Genomic DNA, 20130 nt, shown 5'->3' with positions numbered 1-20130 from the left:
TTTCTTTTAAACCTTATGCCATTTAATAACACTCCATTTTAAAACAGCTTTAAAAACAATATTTTTTAAAGCTCACAGAGTAAATAATACTCAAAAACGAAACAGTTTACTATTCGGTCCAGCCGCTGAAAAGGTAGAAACAGAAAGCAATCGAGATAAAAGCTTGCCAGCACCAAATATGGCAAATCATTACATTAGTACTACATCAATCACATTACTTAGTGTTAATAACAATCCTGGAAAGTGGTAAAACATATTTGCTTATACTTTTTTATGATCTTTTTAATCATCATCATCATCATCATCTTATCAACGAGAAGGGTTTAAGGCTGTAGTCCACCACGCTGGCCCAGTGCGGATTGGTGGACACCACACACCTTTGAGAACATAATGTAGATCTCTCAGGCATGCTGCTTTCATCACAATGTTTTCTTTCATCGTTAAAGCAAGTGATATTTTAATTACTTAAAACGCACATAACTTAGAAAAGTTAGAAATGCTTGCTGGGAGTCGAACTTGGCCCCATAAAAGTGAAATCGAACTCCATACCTAACTTTTTGCTTAAGGATCTGTTTAGTGGTAAGGTATAAATTGTATGGCGATCTTTTCGTTACTTGTTAATAAAAACACACTGAAAAAAGAAAATCTTTTTTTTTAAACATACTTTACACAAAAAAGTAATTGAAAGATTGTTTACAGTATAAGACAAGTAAGAAAATGGAGTGTAGATCATTTGTTTATAAAAAGGATATCCGGTTATGTGTGCGAATTTAGCACGTTAATGTAGGTATCTTCATAAAATTATATGATTAAACTTTTAAATATACTATAAACTGAAGGTCTTCTAACATGTTATCGAATAAAGTCTTCGTTTATTATCCTAGTGAATACTAATTCTATGTTTATAAATTAATTGTATTGAACCTAACTGCTATATTGTTAGTATACACAGCAAAATATAGCGGGGATGATTTTTTTAGTGTTCATATCCACAGCTCTTTAATCTATCCGATACACGCAATAAGCAATATTCAAAAAAGTTAAGGTTACAGCAGTGATACAAAATATAGCCGTTAATTTCTGCAATAACAAATATGGAAGCAGCTGATCAAAAAACGTTAGATTGTATTGGTTACATCGCCGCCGCACCGCACCTCTAACACTCTATATAGGATGTATCTTAAACACCAAACTATTCATTTATTTTTCTTACTGTCTTTTTTTGTTTGTTATTTGCCTCCAATGAATGGTAGTCATCGTTATATTACAACTGTAAATGTTAATAACAACGTACCTTAAACAGAAAGATTTAAGTTAACACCTGTAACTGAGTTGTGAACAAAGCCCCACAAAATTAAATGCCAGCAGCGCACTAACAAAACCTTCCGCCAACAAAAGCGCAACTCTCAAAAGCAGGATCAACAACTGGACTGCAAATGGAATCCGAAATTCATTTAGCCCCGCAGTTAAAGCGACTCGACAAACTATACTGAAACATTGATCAATAGACTCGGGGAGTTCACGAGTGAAAGATATAAATGAACTGTTATCATCTATTATAAGTGTTGATACATATGACTCTTTCTTTTTAGTGAGCTGTCGTTCAGTTAAAGCCGCGGAAAAACCTTCATTAAATCGTTAAAAAACATGTAGTTTTCAAACTAAATTACAATTAATTAAACATGTAGTTTCAAAAAAAAACTTAATCATCCGCTAGCTGTTGTTGCGCTTATTACGTTCTTTTTTCGAATCCGGTGGAAACAGATTTTTTGCCTGGGATAAAAGTCGGTCTATGTAACTTTCCGCCCTTTTAAATAACTACATGTCAAAATCCTTCTTGATTGGTTGCTTAGTTAGGCCGTTAAAGGTGTTTTTTTTTTAAATCCCTTGGGAACCGTTTTTGTTCCCGGGATAAGAATCAGCCTATGAAACTTTCCGCCCTTTTAAATAACTCTATGCCGAAATTCTACTTGGTTGGGCTTTTTAGTTAGGCCATGAAGGAAAACAAACAAACACACTTTCGCATTTATTGATTTTAAATATACTATTATTCCATTTTCACTTTTACTGAAATATAACTCAAAGGAAAGATAAAACAAATGAGTTAGTGACTATTTGTTATTTGATTACAGGTGGATCACAACGATCGCAAAAATAATAATAGTCGAGTAGGAATGTCATACAGTAGAAAATGCAAGAGAATAAGAAAAGTACATAAATTTTTATTTCTATAACCATATTAATTATTGATTTGTTAAACGTTATCGCGTTTGCGATAAAAAACCCCGGCAGGGCCATTTGTGAATTTATATTTTTTGAATTTTCTCTAGTCTGGTTTGGCCGTGGCTAGTCTAACAAAGACGTGCCGCTAAGCGATTTAGTGTTCCGATGCAATGTCGCGTAGAAACCGATTAAGGGTATGACTACCATATTTTCTAACAGGTTAGCCCGCTACCATCTTAGACTTCATTATCTAAGAAACCACAAGATGACATTGTCAAGTCAAAGGCTAAATTAAAGTAAATAAAAAAAAGTCACGACCGGAAACAGACATTCTTTATTTCGATACGTATCTCTCTTTCCTTTTTTGTTAGCTATTCTTAGCACCTCTATTACCCGCGCAGTTAAAGCGACCTGACAAACTTACACTGAAACATTAAAGAAGTTTCGAACAAACAGGACCCGAGGCGTTCCTATGAAAAAACATCTTTTGTTCCGGAACTCGACTGGAATGGAGATAAAATTGTAGAATTGAAAACGAACTAAAGTACTGTGGCAGCTGAGTTGAATTCATAAGTTTGTATTAAGGTTTATGGCGGTGATAGCTTAGAGGCAGCGTCATCTACTAAGGCTCCGAGTTCGATGTCTTTGATTCTTCGGAGTTACGTGCGTTTTTAATTTGAACTATTGAAATATCACTTGCTTTAACGGTTAAGGAAAGCATAGTGAGGAAACCTGCATGTTTGACAGTTCTTCATAATGTTCACAAAGGCTCGTGAAGTCTACCAGAAAACTGTACTATTTAGCTTTATAGGTTCTAGGTTTAAAGATATTTATTCCCATAAAAAGACCTAAGTCACTTTATTGATTTTAACATTATCTCAGTAGGTTGTACACTTTATAAACAATTTCCTATACGTTCAATGAATAGCCTGTATAACAGTCCACTGCTGGACTTGTAATGAGGCCCGATTCTGCACTGCACTTCGACCCTCCAGGATCTTTTGTACTCACTCAGAGTAAAGAATTTGAAAAAAAAAAAAATTAAAATCAATAAATGACAGAAAATAATAATAATAATAATAAATATGTATTAACCACAATAAATAAATTACAACATACTACAACAAGGGAACAAAAAAAAAAAGAAAAAAATATATAATAATTTAGCCGTATGTTGCTTCGTTGTGGTCAACGGGTCACCTACTCAGCTCTGTGCCGCAGCACCATGGCAGTAAATTCCAAGGAATACTGCAACGCTGATTTTCAGTAGGGACCAAAGGGACCATAGGGACCAAAGGGACAAAAGGCCTCTCCCAACGGGAGGGCGCCCATGATCACCACGCTGGACAGACGGGTTTGTGATCGAAGTAGAAGATCGTGGTAGTAGTAAAATATGGTAGTTGACGCTGTTCGTTATATTCTTAGTCGCCTTAGTCGCCTTATACGAGACAACATAAGGTTAACGTTTAAATGAATTTATTGTGAGCATTAGTTGCTTTTGAAGGCCAGTTGTTTGCATTATAAGTTTTTTTTACCGATGTTAAAATTACTACTACAGTCACAGTATCACATAAATTATATTACTACAGTCACAGTATCACATAAATTATAAGATCATCATATCAACCCATTACCGGCCCACTACAGGATACGAGTACTCGTACAATGGAAAGGGGTTAAGGCCGTAGTCCCCCACGCTGGCCCAGTGCGGTTTGGTGGACTTCACACGCCTTTGAGAACCTTATGGAGAACTCTCAGGCATGCAGGTTTCCTCACGATATTTTCCTTCGCCATTGAAGCAAGTGATATTTTTATAACGCACATAACTTAGAAAAGTAAAAAGTGCGTGCCGGGATTCGAACTCGGTCCCACGAAAGTGGATTCGAAGTCCTACCCACTGGGCTTTAACTAATTAAGATATGCTTTCATGTAAATTTAAATATCTCTATTTCATTAAGTTTATGACATAATTTTTCGATGACGTATATATTGAACGATCAATTCTATCAGTAGCTTTGCGCTCAAAGTAATTACCGAATCTCATCCAAAATATTCAGCTGAAATAATTAAGTTAGTAGATCCATCCTCATCAATAATGTAGAGTGGGAAAGGGGCTACTAAAATTAATCTTCCATCCGACGATTTTGATTAGATTATAAATTCGGGTTGATCTAGTGGTCATGTTGATGTTGTACGCAAGTCTCTTATCTAAACACACAGGTCTTGAAATACATTGAACAATGACATTGTGAAAAGGTTGGCATTCTTTTAGACCTGTAAATCAAAATCAGCACAAGCTGGATGATTAAGTTACCTAGTACAGAAGTCCTTGTCAGAATACAGAAGAGAACCGAATTGGTTAGAACCACCAAGCAGTGTAAGATCTGGTACTGCAACACGATAGGCACGGGCTGCTAAAATGAAGGCCCTATGATGAAGAAGACTGCAGTAAAAAGAGAATCGCTAAAAAGTTACAAATTACAAGTTTCATGAAAGTTGATCGGAATCAAGACGATCAGAGAAATATTTCGTTTAGCAATGGACAAGAAGTTTAAAAACTGACTGCTGACCTTAGGAATGCTTACATAAAAATAATCTCAGTATATAAACACGATCAAGATAGGTAGGTCCTATTTCGAAAAACAGGTGAGCTGCCGGATCCAACTCGGATGGGCAGCGTTCGGGAAGCTTCGCGAAATCTTTTCTTGTAAAATCCCTCAGTGCCTGAAGTAACAGTGGTCGCTTAATAAGGGCCTCATAAGAAGGCTCGGAGTCACTCAACGGGCAATGGAGAGACCTCTGTTAGGAGTATCTCTACATGATCAAATCAGAAATGGGGAGATCCGTAGAAGAAATGGGTGGGGCACATAACTCGGAGAACCGATTCATGTTGGGTCCCAAAGTGCTGGAACGGTCCAACACAGCGTTTGTCGGCCCCCAGCGACAGTGGACAGACCACATCAAACGAGTCGCTGGGAGCCGTTGGAAATAAGCGGCCTGGGACCATGGATTTCTGAGCTCCCTACAAGAAACTTACACGTAACTTACGTAAATCGGCTAAAAATATGACAACACAAAATTAAATAAGCAATAAAGCGTAAGAAAATTTATTCAGAAACATGTTGCTGCATATACAAGTAAACGAGCTTACATATTAAATTCTAAGAAAATGCCACCCTTCTCGGCATTTATTGGAAATCTATTTTCCATTCGTGTGAAGCTGGCTAGCACTAACATAAAAGTAATCTCTGAATAGATACAACACTAATCCGTCCTTTGAACGTCCCTTTGACTCGGGCAATAACTCGATGCGTGGCATTCCCTTATTGTCTGCTGCACTATTCAGTCGGGGCGTAGTATTAAGAGCTTCTTGAACAATTTTATATTTCACAAGATCCATGTTCAGCTTATTACTCTATCTCTTTTATTACATTAGTGAGCTTATAAAAACATTTCTTAAATATAGTTCAACGGGTACATACCACGAAAATATTTTTGGATTTGTCGATATTTCGACCCAGTTGCATGGATCTTGGTCACGACGGGACTTAGTCCAGTTGCATTGATCGTGCAACTACCTAGCAACTACCTACTAAATGGCTATATGGAAGCTTATGGTTAAGAGTTTAACAACATCCAGCTAATATGTAAAGGCTTCTTCACAGACCTTGCATATGTTTGGAAAGCTCGTACCTTAAGTTTTGATTAAGGCGAATAGAGAACTATCAGAATAATAATTGTATTAAAAGTGAATGTGTTAGGATAAAGAACGCTTTTAAATGTTTTTTTTCTTTTACTAATTAATCGTTTCAGTCACTTTGATAGAATTATATCGTTGACTACTTGACAGAAAAACATTCACTTTCCTACATGAAAAACGAACGTTAAAATAAAAATATTTGTGGTATGACATAAATTTGGTGATTTTAGTCATAAACTATGTCAATGATAATATTATAAATAAACTTTTTATCTCATGTACCTACTTCCGAAAAGTATCTTCTACCCAAAGTACAGTCGCGTCGACATGATCACCAGTTAAATTAATATCTCACTGCTTAGTATGTACAATGTACATATCTTTAATAGTAGAAAAGGTTAAGGCTATATATTTAAATTACAAATGCAATACTGCGCAAATATTTATAATGACTACGATTTTGCGGCTGCGGATTTGCGTTTGAGACTGTGGGCTTCATTTTATTAACATCGTGCCCCAAAAATTGGTCTTGTCGTCAGGTGACCCAAGAGCTGGCGCTTATTTAGCCCAAAGGCCAAATCTAGCTGTCAGCATTTTGGGTACCTACCATGCCCATAAGTGATCAGTTAGACAGCTTATCTTAATATATATAAATCTCCTGTCACGATGTTTGTCCGCGATGGACTCCTAAACTACTTAACCGATTTTGAATTAAATGGGCACACCGTGAGCAGTCTGGTCCAACTTAAGAGATAGGATAGCTTAGATCTTTAATTATAGTCGCAATTTTATTTTATTGCAAATTATTTGTCTATAATTAATTGACAGTCACATACTACTATAATCATTTAAGGCTTAGCGATACTGAATACTTTAAAAACAAAATCAAACGCAGACGAAGTCGCGGGCAACAGCTAGTATTTTACATATTGATATTAGTTTGTAATTATTCTTATTTTTGTCAAAATATTGTTCATAGAGTGGTTTACAGTAAAAAAAAACTACTAGATTAAGTAACGAATAGCTGTATCCAAAACTTTTTCGAAGAGTAAGAATTAACAATAGGTACATTTTATTTTATTTTTATTTTCCACCGATATAATAACAGTGTACATAGAATCGCAACAGCTTTTATGCGGTTTCGTTTGAATGGAACATAATAGTGCTGACAGTTGCGCGTGGCGTAACGAATTGCGCCCGGATTGAATCAATTCAAACCGCACACCGGCTGTAGTACTTTTTTAAACATTAGCAGAAGTTTAAACTGCAAAGCTGGTCGTTTTAAAAATTACTATAGTCCCCATCTGTTAGTTTGTTATTATTACTATTATTTAAAATGCAAAAGTTGTCCTTTACGCCTTAACTAAGCAGCCAATCATTTTGATTTTTGGCTAAAATAAAAAACCAATCAATTTCAAGGATATTGATGTCACACACAAAACATTATCAACCTAGTTTCAGCCCAGGACAGGGCACGGGACTCCTCTAAAATAAACAGGGTTTTGGCAGTAGTACACTTTAATAATATATAAATATACTACGCCGTTACACACATCGCCATCTAGCCCTAAAGCTTATGGGTACTAAGATGACAGATGGAATATTTTTTTCAATAATATACAGATAAACACCCAGACACTAAACAAAATTATGGTCACTTCCAGTTATGGGACTCGAACCCACAGCGTTTTACTCAGGAAGTAAGGTCGCTGCCCACTGTGCCAATCGGCGCTGACCAACTGCCTATTGGTAGACTTCACCCGCCTTTGCGAACATTATAGATAAAATAGGTGTCTCTCTTACCGTAAGCCCGTTTAGAAACTTCATTCCAAAACATTGAGTTAAATGAAGCCAGCCAATTGTGGGTTTTAACTGCAAGTTATGATTTATGTAGGGTTTAGGTAAATGTGAAAATGAAAGGTAGCATGAGTATCCGTCCAACTGACCGGAGATAGACCGATTATGTGAAAGAGGATAAGCGAGTGAAAGGACTGGATACTAAGTTAAAATGTGATAAAAGTGAGTCAAAAACGAAGACATGCTGGGTAGGTACATAACGTTTAATCTAGGTGGCAAGTTTTTTTTTTTTTTACTTTCTACTGCAATTATATATTTCCATTTATTCAAGCCTACTTGATCGTAAAAGAGTTTGCAATGATGCGTGTCACATAACTTTTGGCGTCGGCAATTTTATTGGTATATCGCTTTATAAACTCGCGATAGTAAAATAACTTTATTAATAAACAAAAGCACAAAGTATAACAGCGCAATACAACAACAACAATAAATTAACTTAATACATTAACGTTAATGTATTAAGTATTGTGAAGTTATAATAAGTTGTTAAAGTTTACGAATACAGCCAACATAGCAAATAATCGAAAGAGGTGAATGAACAGATTATACTGTGGCAAATACACACAATTTAGTATAAAAAAAATTAACATGTTACTAATGTTGAGATGAAAATGATTGAGAAAATACTAAAATTAATGTAACAAGCACAAACAGCGTGCTCATGGACTAGGTAAGTAACCTATAGTATTATAAGAAATGAATGGGCAGTGGGTCTAATAAAATTAAGATAAAAATATTAACTGTAGCAGAATTCATCTAAGATTGGATGGCGAAATTTTGTTATGATATAGAATGCTTCCATTTTACGTATGTACGAACGAATTTTAATATTAAGTAAAATATTTTTTACGACAATAACAATAATTTCATAGTGAACTTCTTTTAAAATTTCAAATAAATTATAATTAAGTTGCCAGGAAAATACTATTTATAGTACTATACGCGCGGAATATCCAGAGAATGAACCCCATGCAAATATATGCTTGAGGATACAAGGTCAAATGCAACGCATAGGTTCAGACGCAGTTAAGCACAGTACAGAATATTTATTTTTCCAAATACGGCCAAGTGTTTTTAGACAAAAGCACGTAAAACACATATATTAACAATAAATTGCCAATGTCTTCATACATAACGTATATTTGCTCAGCGATAGTTGTCATATACCCAACATAATGTATGGAGTTGACAGAGGTTTTACTACCATCACTAAAACAGTATTATTTCAATAATATTGACGCTCTTGTTTTAGAATTATAATCCTTATTTTAGGCACCTTAAGGTATGTCATATAAAACCGTAATTTTATAATGACACCTCTTTAAGCTGTGGTAGTAAGCCTCTGCGTCCACTACAACTTAGCATAGTTAGCATTATAGCAAAGGAATGCTCGAATGTGAAATATTGTATCCACATTCGACATTGCCTGTCTTAAAACGTCGAGTATGTTCCAAGTATAACGGCATAAGACGCTCTACGTAGAAGTTGTAGAAATGGAATTCTGAATGTTCATAATGATTTTTTCGTTCCTTTCTTGCGTCACCGTGCGTTCATTTTACAAAATAAGGACGAGAAAAATCAAATCCTGACCACGAACGTCTGGCTTAACTTGGTAAGTGGTAGGAGCCGGGCCCGGCGCCTTCGCTGTACCCGCCCTTGCAATCATCTTGACGGTAAACTTTTCTATTCAAACACAATCAATCTCTATCTATCTTTCTCACGCTAACGCACAGTAAATTTGGGCCGCACTGATTCTGAACTATAAACGGCTAACTGATAAGTCACTAAGCACGGTTTGGAACAGCGATTACAGGAGGCGGGAGCGGCTAGAGGGCGCCGCCATCGCGGCAGTATTGTCGCATGGAGAGTCGGTGTTAAATTGTTGTACTCGTCATTTCGCCTAACATTAGATTGTGTGTAGGGTGAGACGCGAGAGGCTTTGTAGCATGAGGTCTCTCGCGCCTCGCCCGCCCCTTGTATCGTGGCCCCCCAGTGGCACCGCTGTTTAGAACATTGTACTGACTGCGCCCTTTCTCTCTGTTTATGTTGACATCGTCTAACCAAATAGGACGAGAAGAATCAACTACTTATAACCAATATATGGCTGTCATTGGTAAGTGTGATTAAAAAATGAACCTAAATTAACACTTGATAAAATTTCTAACTTTATGTTCAACTTCTTTTACTTTTATTTCCTTATTTCTGGATTCCTTTTTATTATTTTGACTCTGTCCTTGATTTCTCTTCTATCTGTATTGAAAATTGCATTGCATTGTGGCGTATGCGGCAGTTTTGATATATTTATACATCTGTATGGATATTGTTTAGTGTTTTTTTCTAAATACCTGATAATTGCGCTGACTTCCAGCTCATGTATGTAGTTTAGCGGTAGTCCCCGTATGCATCCCATCATGAGACTGTCATTTGTTGATTAGCATCTTGATTCTTTTGGGTAACTACTTTAAACTTTAGTTTCTAATTATTTGATGGTACGACTATTTTAGTGTCACTTGTTCTATTTCAGGTAAGTCTGTGAATATTGGTGAAACTATTTGCAATATCTTGTTTAGAATGAATCCTTGGTGCAATGTTGTCATTGTCTGCAAAGTTTTAAATTGATTGTTATAGTAAAAGTTTTCTAGTATTTCAGTGGCACCTGAGTGTGTAAAACTCATTATTACATCACACTTGGTATTATATACTGCAACCCCAATATTTATTAATGTTGTTTGATTAATGAAAAACATTGAGAATTTTTTCATTAAATTTGGAACTGCCGTGTAAACTGCAATGCATTTAATAAAAATTATAAAATGTCTATTAAAGTGTAGGTAAAAAAAAAGTTCATTTAAAAAATGAGACAACGCCAAACAATTTGCGGTGTTTTATAATTATGTTTTTTAAGTTGTCAGGAATATTGAGAGTATGTTATTGCACATTGTATATTATGTTATGAAGGATGCGATGTGAAATTCACTGTAAATTTACTCTGCACATCCCAAAATGCCCGCTGTTAATGTTTTTTATTTCGCTACAATTAAATTGTAGGGTTGATCACGCTCTGCGACTTGCATGGCCATGCTGATCGGTTGTGAAAGACAATTTGAAGGTTGATGCCATATTGGCAGCCATTGTTGTGCAAATGTCAAAATTTTTCCCAACCTCAACATTTGGAACGTTTTTGATCAGTAGACTTTTGTGAATGTTAAATAGGTTATTTTAAAAACGATCGTTTGAAATACGATTTCATATTTACCTGTTTGATTTGAACCAAATGGAATGTCATAGTTTTCTTTTTCGTTTATTTCTTTTCCATATTATCCATTAATTAAAAAAAGATAATTAAGCAGCTCCAGACGTACTTTTAAGTTTTCTCACTGATTTTTAATTTGCTTTAAAAGCGTTAAAGGTACGTTAAAGAGCATTTTAAATAAGCATTATTATACTACTAGCATTTACCAATATGGCAGCTTTAGTTTATTCCGAAATGAGTAGTCACCTGATTCCTAATAACAAAAATCTTCGAGAGCGGTCAATAACCTTTCCATATCTTCTGTGCGCTTTTGTATAATCTGTGATAATATGTTATGTAAATGTAAGCATTTCTTTTGCATGACATAAGGCATGAGTAGTTGGTCCTATAGAATTTCTACTATGTACTGAATTTTCTTGATCTATATTACGTAATTCTAATTATTTTTATTATTTTTATTTATTTCAACTATAATAATTCAAAAATCACCAAAAATTTGGACGGTTTTCGAATTAACATTTTAGTTCTTTTTTTAAATGTTTAGTATTTTTAATGTTAATTTTTATATCTCTACAACAAATTATTACCTTTTAAGAGGTTGGAATAGTTATAAAAGTACTAGTATTAAGAAATACCAATATCTGTTTAGTTTAATGATACATTTTCCATATTTCATCTAGTTATAAGAATAATTTAATTGCGCTCATAATATTATGCTACGTTATATTTTGTTTTGTCATAAAGGTAAACTTAATAGGATAAAACTTCTAATCACGAAGTGACCAAAGGAAAGCTTTAGATTTAATTACCGGACTGAATGTATTATTTCCTATGCTTTTATGACACAAACAAACCACAGCTAAACTTGCTATAGCCAAAGACATAATAAATTACACAGTCACTATTTCTGCTATGCTGTAGTTATGAAAGTTTTTTTTAATTATTTGTATAGTAGCGGGTCACTCATACATATTTTGTCGTCAGCTATTATGTCTGTGGTTGAGCTCGCAACAACCATTGTCTCTATTGTATGGAGAAGAAAACAAGCAGGGAACAGGGTAGACTTACATCTATCTCGCTTGCACCATACGGGCTATCAAGGCAAGCATCAACGTCATTTAAAAAGACCCATTTCGTGCAGCCGATAACGATACCTAAACGATACTTAAAGGATTACGATTCTCGTTACACAATATTTCCATCTTATTTATCTAATTAGACATAGATCATAGGTATTCCATGCTTTCGTATAAAATATACAATCTGTACAAAACTTTATTGCATGCCTTTAAATGGGCTACAACATTGTTCTTTATAATTTTTGTAACATCTATAATTTCGCAAATAATACATTATGATAAGATTATGTCATAGGTACAAAGCATGTATTTAGTTTTTAAATTTACTTTATTACATTTATTTTCGAGAATTAAATATATTTAATATTGAATATTTAATTTACCATTTATCTAGCCAAATGTACAGCGCTCGTAGTGGCTAAGCGGGCGACTGCATTTTTCCATATCAAAAATCAGACGCAATGTTATTTAGCTTTTGGATATTACGAAATCGTTTAGGTATCGTATCGTCTGCTTCAAACAGTCGTAAGCATGTCGCTCTGATATTGCTGCTAAGTTGTTAGTAACTTTTGTAATATAAGTGGCAAGCGAACAAAGTTTCCACCGCTTTGTTTCAGTTGTGTCAGACCGGTTTGGTTTGGTTTGGTTGCTTACCTCTCTATCCCGTATGGTGCGCGTAGATAGATCAGTTGGAACGAATTCTGAAACTTAACACTTAAAGATTGCACAATTAAATACGTACTAAATGTACATTCCTTTTGTTAGATAGACACAAAAAAGAAGGAGCTAAGTTAAAATTCTCGTTGATATCGTTTCATCGTATCGGTATCGGATCGTTGATTAAAAATTGTTCTTGCTACATTGCTCTGATCTGACCGCTAAGGAACAATTACTGGTGCTGTTGGATTTTGACACCCACATTTCTATAAAGACACAAAGTCCATCTGAACTGACAGATTATGGCAAAATATATCTTTGTCTATTAAAGCCCTTATTGTTGAAACTGTGCTTCGGTATACATTGTTAGAATTACAATCAGCAATTTTCCATTTACATTACCTTCCTTCATACGGGTTTTTTATGTGTGCACGGTTGTTTAGTTATTCGGACAGTGTAACTGCTTAGGGACTTATATTCACTCGCTGGTGACATCATAAAAAAAGTAGTACATGTCTTATATCCATTTTCTAAACTCAATCTATCCGCAATCTATAGATTTATTACTTAGCAACGTTGTTGTTGTCAAAAAACATCCATTGCATTTTTAACAAATAACTTTGCTAAGACACTTAAATATTAACTTATAATATTACAGATAAATTGAATATAGTAAACGAACGTTAGTCGGTTAACAAATATTTTTTTTTAAATTCTTTTCTTTTTTCTCACCACGACAACTGAACATTTTAAAGAAGCCGTCATTTCGCTATAGTCCCTTTTTTATAACTTGTGTTTGAGTGACAGGTTATAGAAAATAAACTGTTGTTTAAAGCTTTATTATACTACTAGCATTTACCAATATGGCAGCTTTAGTTTATTCCGAAATGAGTAGTCACCTGATTCCTAATAACAAAAATCTTCGAGAGCGGTCAAAAGTAGTAGTAGTAATTTTTGAGGCGTGCATAAATCTAGACGTCACAGCCGTTACATGTATTTTGAATCACACTATGTAAATATATCAGCGCCACCAAAACTTATTTCCCTCTCAAAGGAATTTCACTTCAAAACTTTTATATAAATAAAAAGTTCATAATTCATTCCAACAGGCTTTCATCATAATTCCTTCGAGAAACACGTTTACCGAGCGTGCAAACTCTATTCGAATTTCAAAGTGATACAGTGTATTTTATACTCTGTGTACAAAAATGCAGGAATCCTGTTTCCCGCGTCTTCCGAATACCGTTTGTATGCTCCAACATTTTTATTATCTGCAGTGAAGATTCAATAAACATTTTAAGGTAAGCGCACACAATCACAGAACATTTTAAAAGCTTCGAATACTTTCATATCACACAGTGTTATAATATTATTTATTGATAGTTACTATACAGATAAAATATTACTCATAATCTAATGTGCGCTAACCTTTGTAATAGTGCTAATTCGGATGTATACGAAACTTTCAAACTAAATATATAACAATAAAACCGAATTTCGAAAGGCATAGTTAAGTAAAAACCAGTTTTGTTTGTATCAGTAGTCTTGAGTGTTTACTACCCGAATTTCATGACTTCTGAAGACTATTTTTGGAAATATTTTACTGTTTAATACTTTTTTTATTGAAATGAAACTTCAATGTTCTTTTATTTCTCACCCAAGTGTGCATCCTAATTAGTTATCTAGTTATTATTATTTTATATTATTGCTAAGTTAAAATTAATATAAATGGATATTGTGACATCCAGTCTAATTGTTGATAGCAATCAACCGATGAACAAATAAAAGTTAAAACACTAACTACTGTAAAAAAAGCTTGTAGTTTGTGATAAAGCCTTAATATAGCGTTAATAGACTTACGTAGTCTATGTTTCACTGTTACAAGCCAGTTGCAAAACAATTGCTCTTTCTCAACAGTTAGGCTGGATGTCTGCTGAGGCAATGAGCAATTCTGCTATACAACTTACCATACGCTTATGAGATGAGTTATAAAATAATGTTGTCTCTTTCGCTCATATATGTTTCTCTGTGTGCGACAGGAATGGAATGATTACAACCTAAGGTGGAATGACAGTGACTATGGAGGCGTCAAAGATCTACGCATCACACCGAACAAATTATGGAAACCGGACGTTCTTATGTACAATAGGTGAGATGAATTGCATGATTTGGAATGGAATTTCATATCTAACCTTACTTTTTTCAGCGACTGGAAACATGGAGGGACGGGTAATGGTTTATTCTTTTTGTCATCTGTGGATTAAAGCTTAGAAAATAAATAATGGTGATCAAGATTAACAAATCTCTAATATAAATTGAATTGATAGATGGGAAACATTGAATAAGGAACATGCAGAATCCTCAGTCAGCCATTATTGTGTGTCTTAAAACAGTGAAAACGCCCCGCGCACGTGTCACTTTACAACACCCGCGGAAAGTTGCTACCTCACAAACTTTTCCCATTTTCACATTTTTTGGTGAATGCTAAGAATATTTGAGGTAAATTAATTACTGTCATCTGCTAAATGATATTAAGTGACTAACCGTTTGTTCGAGAAACTATTCTAAAGTGGAGTGGTTTTTGTTTCAATATTAGTCGAGTTTCTGTATGTTCTTGATTCTGTGATGGAAAAGTTGTTAGAGATTTGTGTTTTTAACGTTATATGCATAATTGGCTTCACTAATATTTAAAGAATGCACGCAATCTTTTTGTATTAAATATAATGATTAAACTTCCTCCTCTAAAAGTTTGTGATAAACTATGTGTCTCATCTAGGAAGTTACTTGTAATATAAGAAAAAGCGATTTGGCGTTGAGATGCGACACCGCATAGAAACCTGTTAGGAGTATGAGTTTAACAGGTGATCTTACTACTATCTAAGACTGCATCATCTTAGGAGATATTTTTCAAAGCTTTTTTGTGACGGAGCTCGTCCGGGGAAGTATCAGCATGCTTATTTCTGCCGCTAAGCAGCATTGTTGCAAGTTGTGTTCCGGTATAAAGGGCTCGGTTGCTCGGTTGCCGGTGTTAAGCCGGTAAGGCGCACGAGGCTTAACAACTACCCCTTAGGTTGATGGACATAGGACAACACCTACTTTGCCCATTATATATTATAAATACCATTTTTTCAAACACATTTTTTGAAGTTATACTTCTTTTGGCGCGTTAGGCAAAAATTGTGAGAGTAAATTTTTACGATACGGGCGCACACCGTCACAAGAAACCGACACCATGAAGTTAGCTATAGTCAACATTTCAGTTTTTGTAAAAAAGTTTTTAACAATTCAAAGAACACCTTTTTTATTATTATTATTATTATTACACTCTTTATTTGTACACCACTATGAAGTTAGGAAAAAAAAACAATAGAAATACAAAGACAGAAGTAGAATACCAAAGGCGGCCTTATCGCTTAGTAGCGATCTCTGCCAGGCAACCTTTAGGTTAGGAGAAGATGATTTTTTCTATTGTTAGTGTCGTTTTTTCTACAAACGTAGAATAAGGCGTAAGTTTATCTTTTGAACAGATTTTTTCGCCAAAGAAGTATAACTCCTAACGCGTGTATATAAGTACAGTGTGTACGTTTTTTTTTTTTTTAATTTCAACGCAAATCGATCAACACTATTATAAAATTATAAAAAAAATGGCTTCCAACTAATAAACAATCCGCGTCGTTTCAAGGACGACTGCCTTCTATATACAACCCTTGATCCAACAACCAAGCGAAAGCTTCTTAAGATATTGGTAAGAGCTTTGCGCGAGAAGACCGTTGACTGAAACAATTATCGGAACAATGACTGTTGACTCAACACTCCACATGGCAGTAATCTCGTGAGCAAGGTCTAAGTATTTCGAGACTTTTCCGTTTTAGCTTTCACCAAATTATGATCATGTGGAATATTAATGTCAACAATGATTGCACGGCGCACTGATCGATTGATCATTTATTCATATACTTTTTTTTAAATTTTCTTCAGCGAAATTATAAAAGCAAAATAAAAAACACTATTAAAAATTATAAAAAAAACCATTCCTCCGCTGGGGGGGCTTTTGAGTACTCAAGCAACCGGCGGTCGGGGCTCCAGAGTGAGGAACCTCCTCAAAACACGTGCCGTTACAAGAATTACTGCCTTCTGTATACGACCCTTGATCCAACAACCAAGCGAATGCTTCTATCGGAACAATGACTGTCGACTCAACACTCCACATGGCGGTAATCTCGTGAGTTGTGGGCACCGTCCAATATTAAGCATAGAAAAAAGAGAGCCACGATTATAGCACCAGGTAGCTGTTATGGTCTAAATCACTCTGACTTATGAGAGAGGGAGCCTGGGCTCGGCAAGTTTACGTTAATGGAAATAGGTAACATTTCTGTCAGCACCGGTAAGGCGACAGAGGGGCTTTGGGGGTCGGGAGGGCAGAAGATGTTTAGTCGGCGCAAAGTAAATTCTCAAAGGAGATTTCATTCCATACTAAGTTATCACTATTTCCACTACTCGTTTCATTAAAGACAGTTTATATAATTTCCCACGGCGAGTTTTCATCTAAAGTAAAACTTTAATCATTAAATTTGCGAATATGTATGGGACCTCCCCCCCACTTTCGCTAATGCGTTTGAACATTCGCCAAGTAACAAAATATCATTAAACGCAAGAGATATTGTTATGGCTATGAAAACTTTGGAAATTTCGCACAAATATCCCTATATTTCAGTTAAATTTAATTTCCAGTGTCTGAGTTCTTTGAAATATAAGATTACTAACTGTTGCCCGCGTTATTTCCCGCGTTTACGACAATCTTGTGGGAACTGTTTGTTTTCCTGGGATAGAAAGCCCGGGATGCTCTCCGTCCTTTTAACTAACTCTATGCCAAAAATCAAGTCATTTTGTTGCTTAGTTGATTAAGGACAAACAAAGAGACAAACAGACACATTTACGTATTAATAATATTAACTATTTAAATATAAATTTAATTAAGATATGATTTTTGACAATGTCCCTGGAGTCTCCGGCACAGTGGAGAGCGCTGTGTTTGATACTGTTTGTTTGTTTTAAAACTTTATTGCACACACACACACACATTATATACAAAGTAAACACGAACACAAAATAAACTAAGAAAATAAAATGGAGCGTGCTAAGGCGGTCTTATTGACGTTAGGAAAGACGACGGAAAGGGTTGGTGCAGCAATTTGAATTAAAAAAATATATATAAATATTCTTTTTAATATATATGTATACATATATAAAATATGTATAAAATAATTACATTGATGACAGGATATGGGGTAATGGTGTAACAGCCGGCTATGTTTGTTGTGGGCTTCTTCATAGACCAGGGTCGTTTAGAACTTTGGTAGCTTCGGTTTCAAGCTTACGAATTTAGTTATCGCCATCATCGTCATATATTTAAAATGCACACTTTTTTTGTAGGTACTCATCTATGAGCTTATGTGAATAAAGAAATACTACTACTTGAGTTTGTCTTTAAAACCTCGAAACCCCAAACAGGCCTCTACCGTCTTGGTGGGACTGCAGTTAAGTCAAATATTTTATTTGTAAACACTGTATAACCCCGGACACAAAAACGTGTGTGTGTGTTTTGTGTTGTGAATATTGGATAGAAGCAGGCGTTACGTTGCGGAATTCCATGATATATTATATTGTTATCAACTATTCATTGTAAAGTGAACATCTCCTGAGAATGCTCCAGTTTCGGAGCGAAACGTGCGTAGAGGGTACATTTCTGAAGATCTATTTGGTGTGGAGTATAAGGATTGAAGAAATTATGAATAACACTTTACAGATTCTTCTGATTTTCGCGGAGTATAGCAAATTAAGCTTAGTTTTCATAATATTTTGTATTTTGTAGTTTGAAGGGTGAATTAGTAGGGAGTGTTCTTAGCTACTCGTATGTTTGGCAGCTGCCATCTTGGACCGATGTTTAGTTCCAAGATGGCAGCTGCCACTTAATTGCGGATTACATATGTTTTAAATTCCAATTACAATATGGATCTTTAATGAAAGGGCTTGACCATTAGAATACTTTACGTACTCTTCTAAATCTCAAATCCAAGATGGCCACCAACTCAATAATATAGCGAATTACTACCTAAATATGGGTATCAAAAGAAACTGCTTAACAAGTAGATAAATGTACTAGACTTGTTTATGCGATTTGAAGATTCTAAACAGTCGAAGTCACATGCTCGCTATAAATTCTCCCAATAACCCAATCTCGTGAACTTTTTCACTTAAATCAAGCAAAGTTTCGGTTCACACACGTTTTAAGGGGCCTTCTTAGTGCTTTAAACTCATAAAACACAAAACTTCTTTATTTAAATATGCCTGTGTTGTATTTATAGACTCTTGCTATCATACATTATATTTTCCATTACCTATTAAATGTAATGGTATTATCTACATGATTTAACTTAACCAAAATGCCATTATTCAGTATCTTAATGGGCCTTGTTTTAATTATAAGCTCGAACGTTGTTTTTTTTTCAATTTGTGTTCCCCAAAATACTAAGGAACTAAAGATCATACAATTTTTAAAATAACTTTGAGAAGTTTTTATTTAGTATCTGGAATATTAAAACTGTATACTTTGATATATTCTTACTAAGTATTTGCTCTCATTATTTCTTGTTGGTATACAAAGCGAATGAAGTTATCCATATTTCGTTTGGCTGTAACTAGTTACCACGGTAGGTATCTGTTAGGACCTGCCGCCATGGCGTTCCAGTACGATGCCGCATAGAAACCGATTAGGAGTTTGAATTGAATATAACTGTGACCATGCGAGATTGCAGTCAAGATTGATTGTTTTTTTTTAATTATTTTTTGCCCAACTAAAAGCTAATAGTAAGTACAAAAACAAAACTTAATGCCTTAAGGCATTCTCCACCAGTCTAACATTTAGTATAATGGTCAGGGTTTCACTTATTGTGCGTCGATAGAAAAGCCTTAAAAATAAAATGAACGAAAAAAATGTTTTGTAATATTTAAAAAAAAAACAAAAGAAAAATATCTATGAGGAAACGTAATGAAATTAAACACACGAACACAAAAAAATAAAGTTCAAATAGATAAATATTATGCATATCTAATCTAAAATAACTTTGATGAAAAATTTTAAAGTGTTTAAATAGATTTGAAAGTGTTTATTTAATTTCTAGTGAATAAATAAAAAATGTGCTTCAAAGGTAGGCCCTTAACCTTTACAAGGCCCGGGCCGGTCGATACCTTCAGGGTAGAATTACAACTACGTGACGGGAATGGAAATGTTCAGGTTAGGGGAATGAACGTATGTAACAAATGTAATCAGATTCTCATAGCTTGCTTGCGTTATGAAAGTA

General features: G+C 34.8%; 1 protein-coding gene across 1 annotated transcript in view; it reads left to right on the top strand.

The window, feature by feature from the left end:
- LOC120629463 (neuronal acetylcholine receptor subunit alpha-7) overlaps nt 1–20130 on the top strand; it is a 74969-nt gene that overhangs the window by 34801 nt on the left and 20038 nt on the right. The window contains exons 4-5 of the mRNA XM_039898407.1: nt 9348–9392; nt 14809–14918. Of these exons, the coding sequence (XP_039754341.1) occupies nt 9348–9392; nt 14809–14918 (155 nt within the window). The remainder of the gene's footprint in view (nt 1–9347; nt 9393–14808; nt 14919–20130) is intronic.

Source organism: Pararge aegeria, chromosome 2 (genome assembly GCF_905163445.1).
Source record: "Pararge aegeria chromosome 2, ilParAegt1.1, whole genome shotgun sequence".
Lineage (NCBI taxonomy): Eukaryota > Metazoa > Arthropoda > Insecta > Lepidoptera > Nymphalidae > Pararge > Pararge aegeria.
The sequence above is the reverse complement of the archived record's forward strand: the minus strand, read 5'-3'. Positions and strand labels throughout refer to the sequence as shown.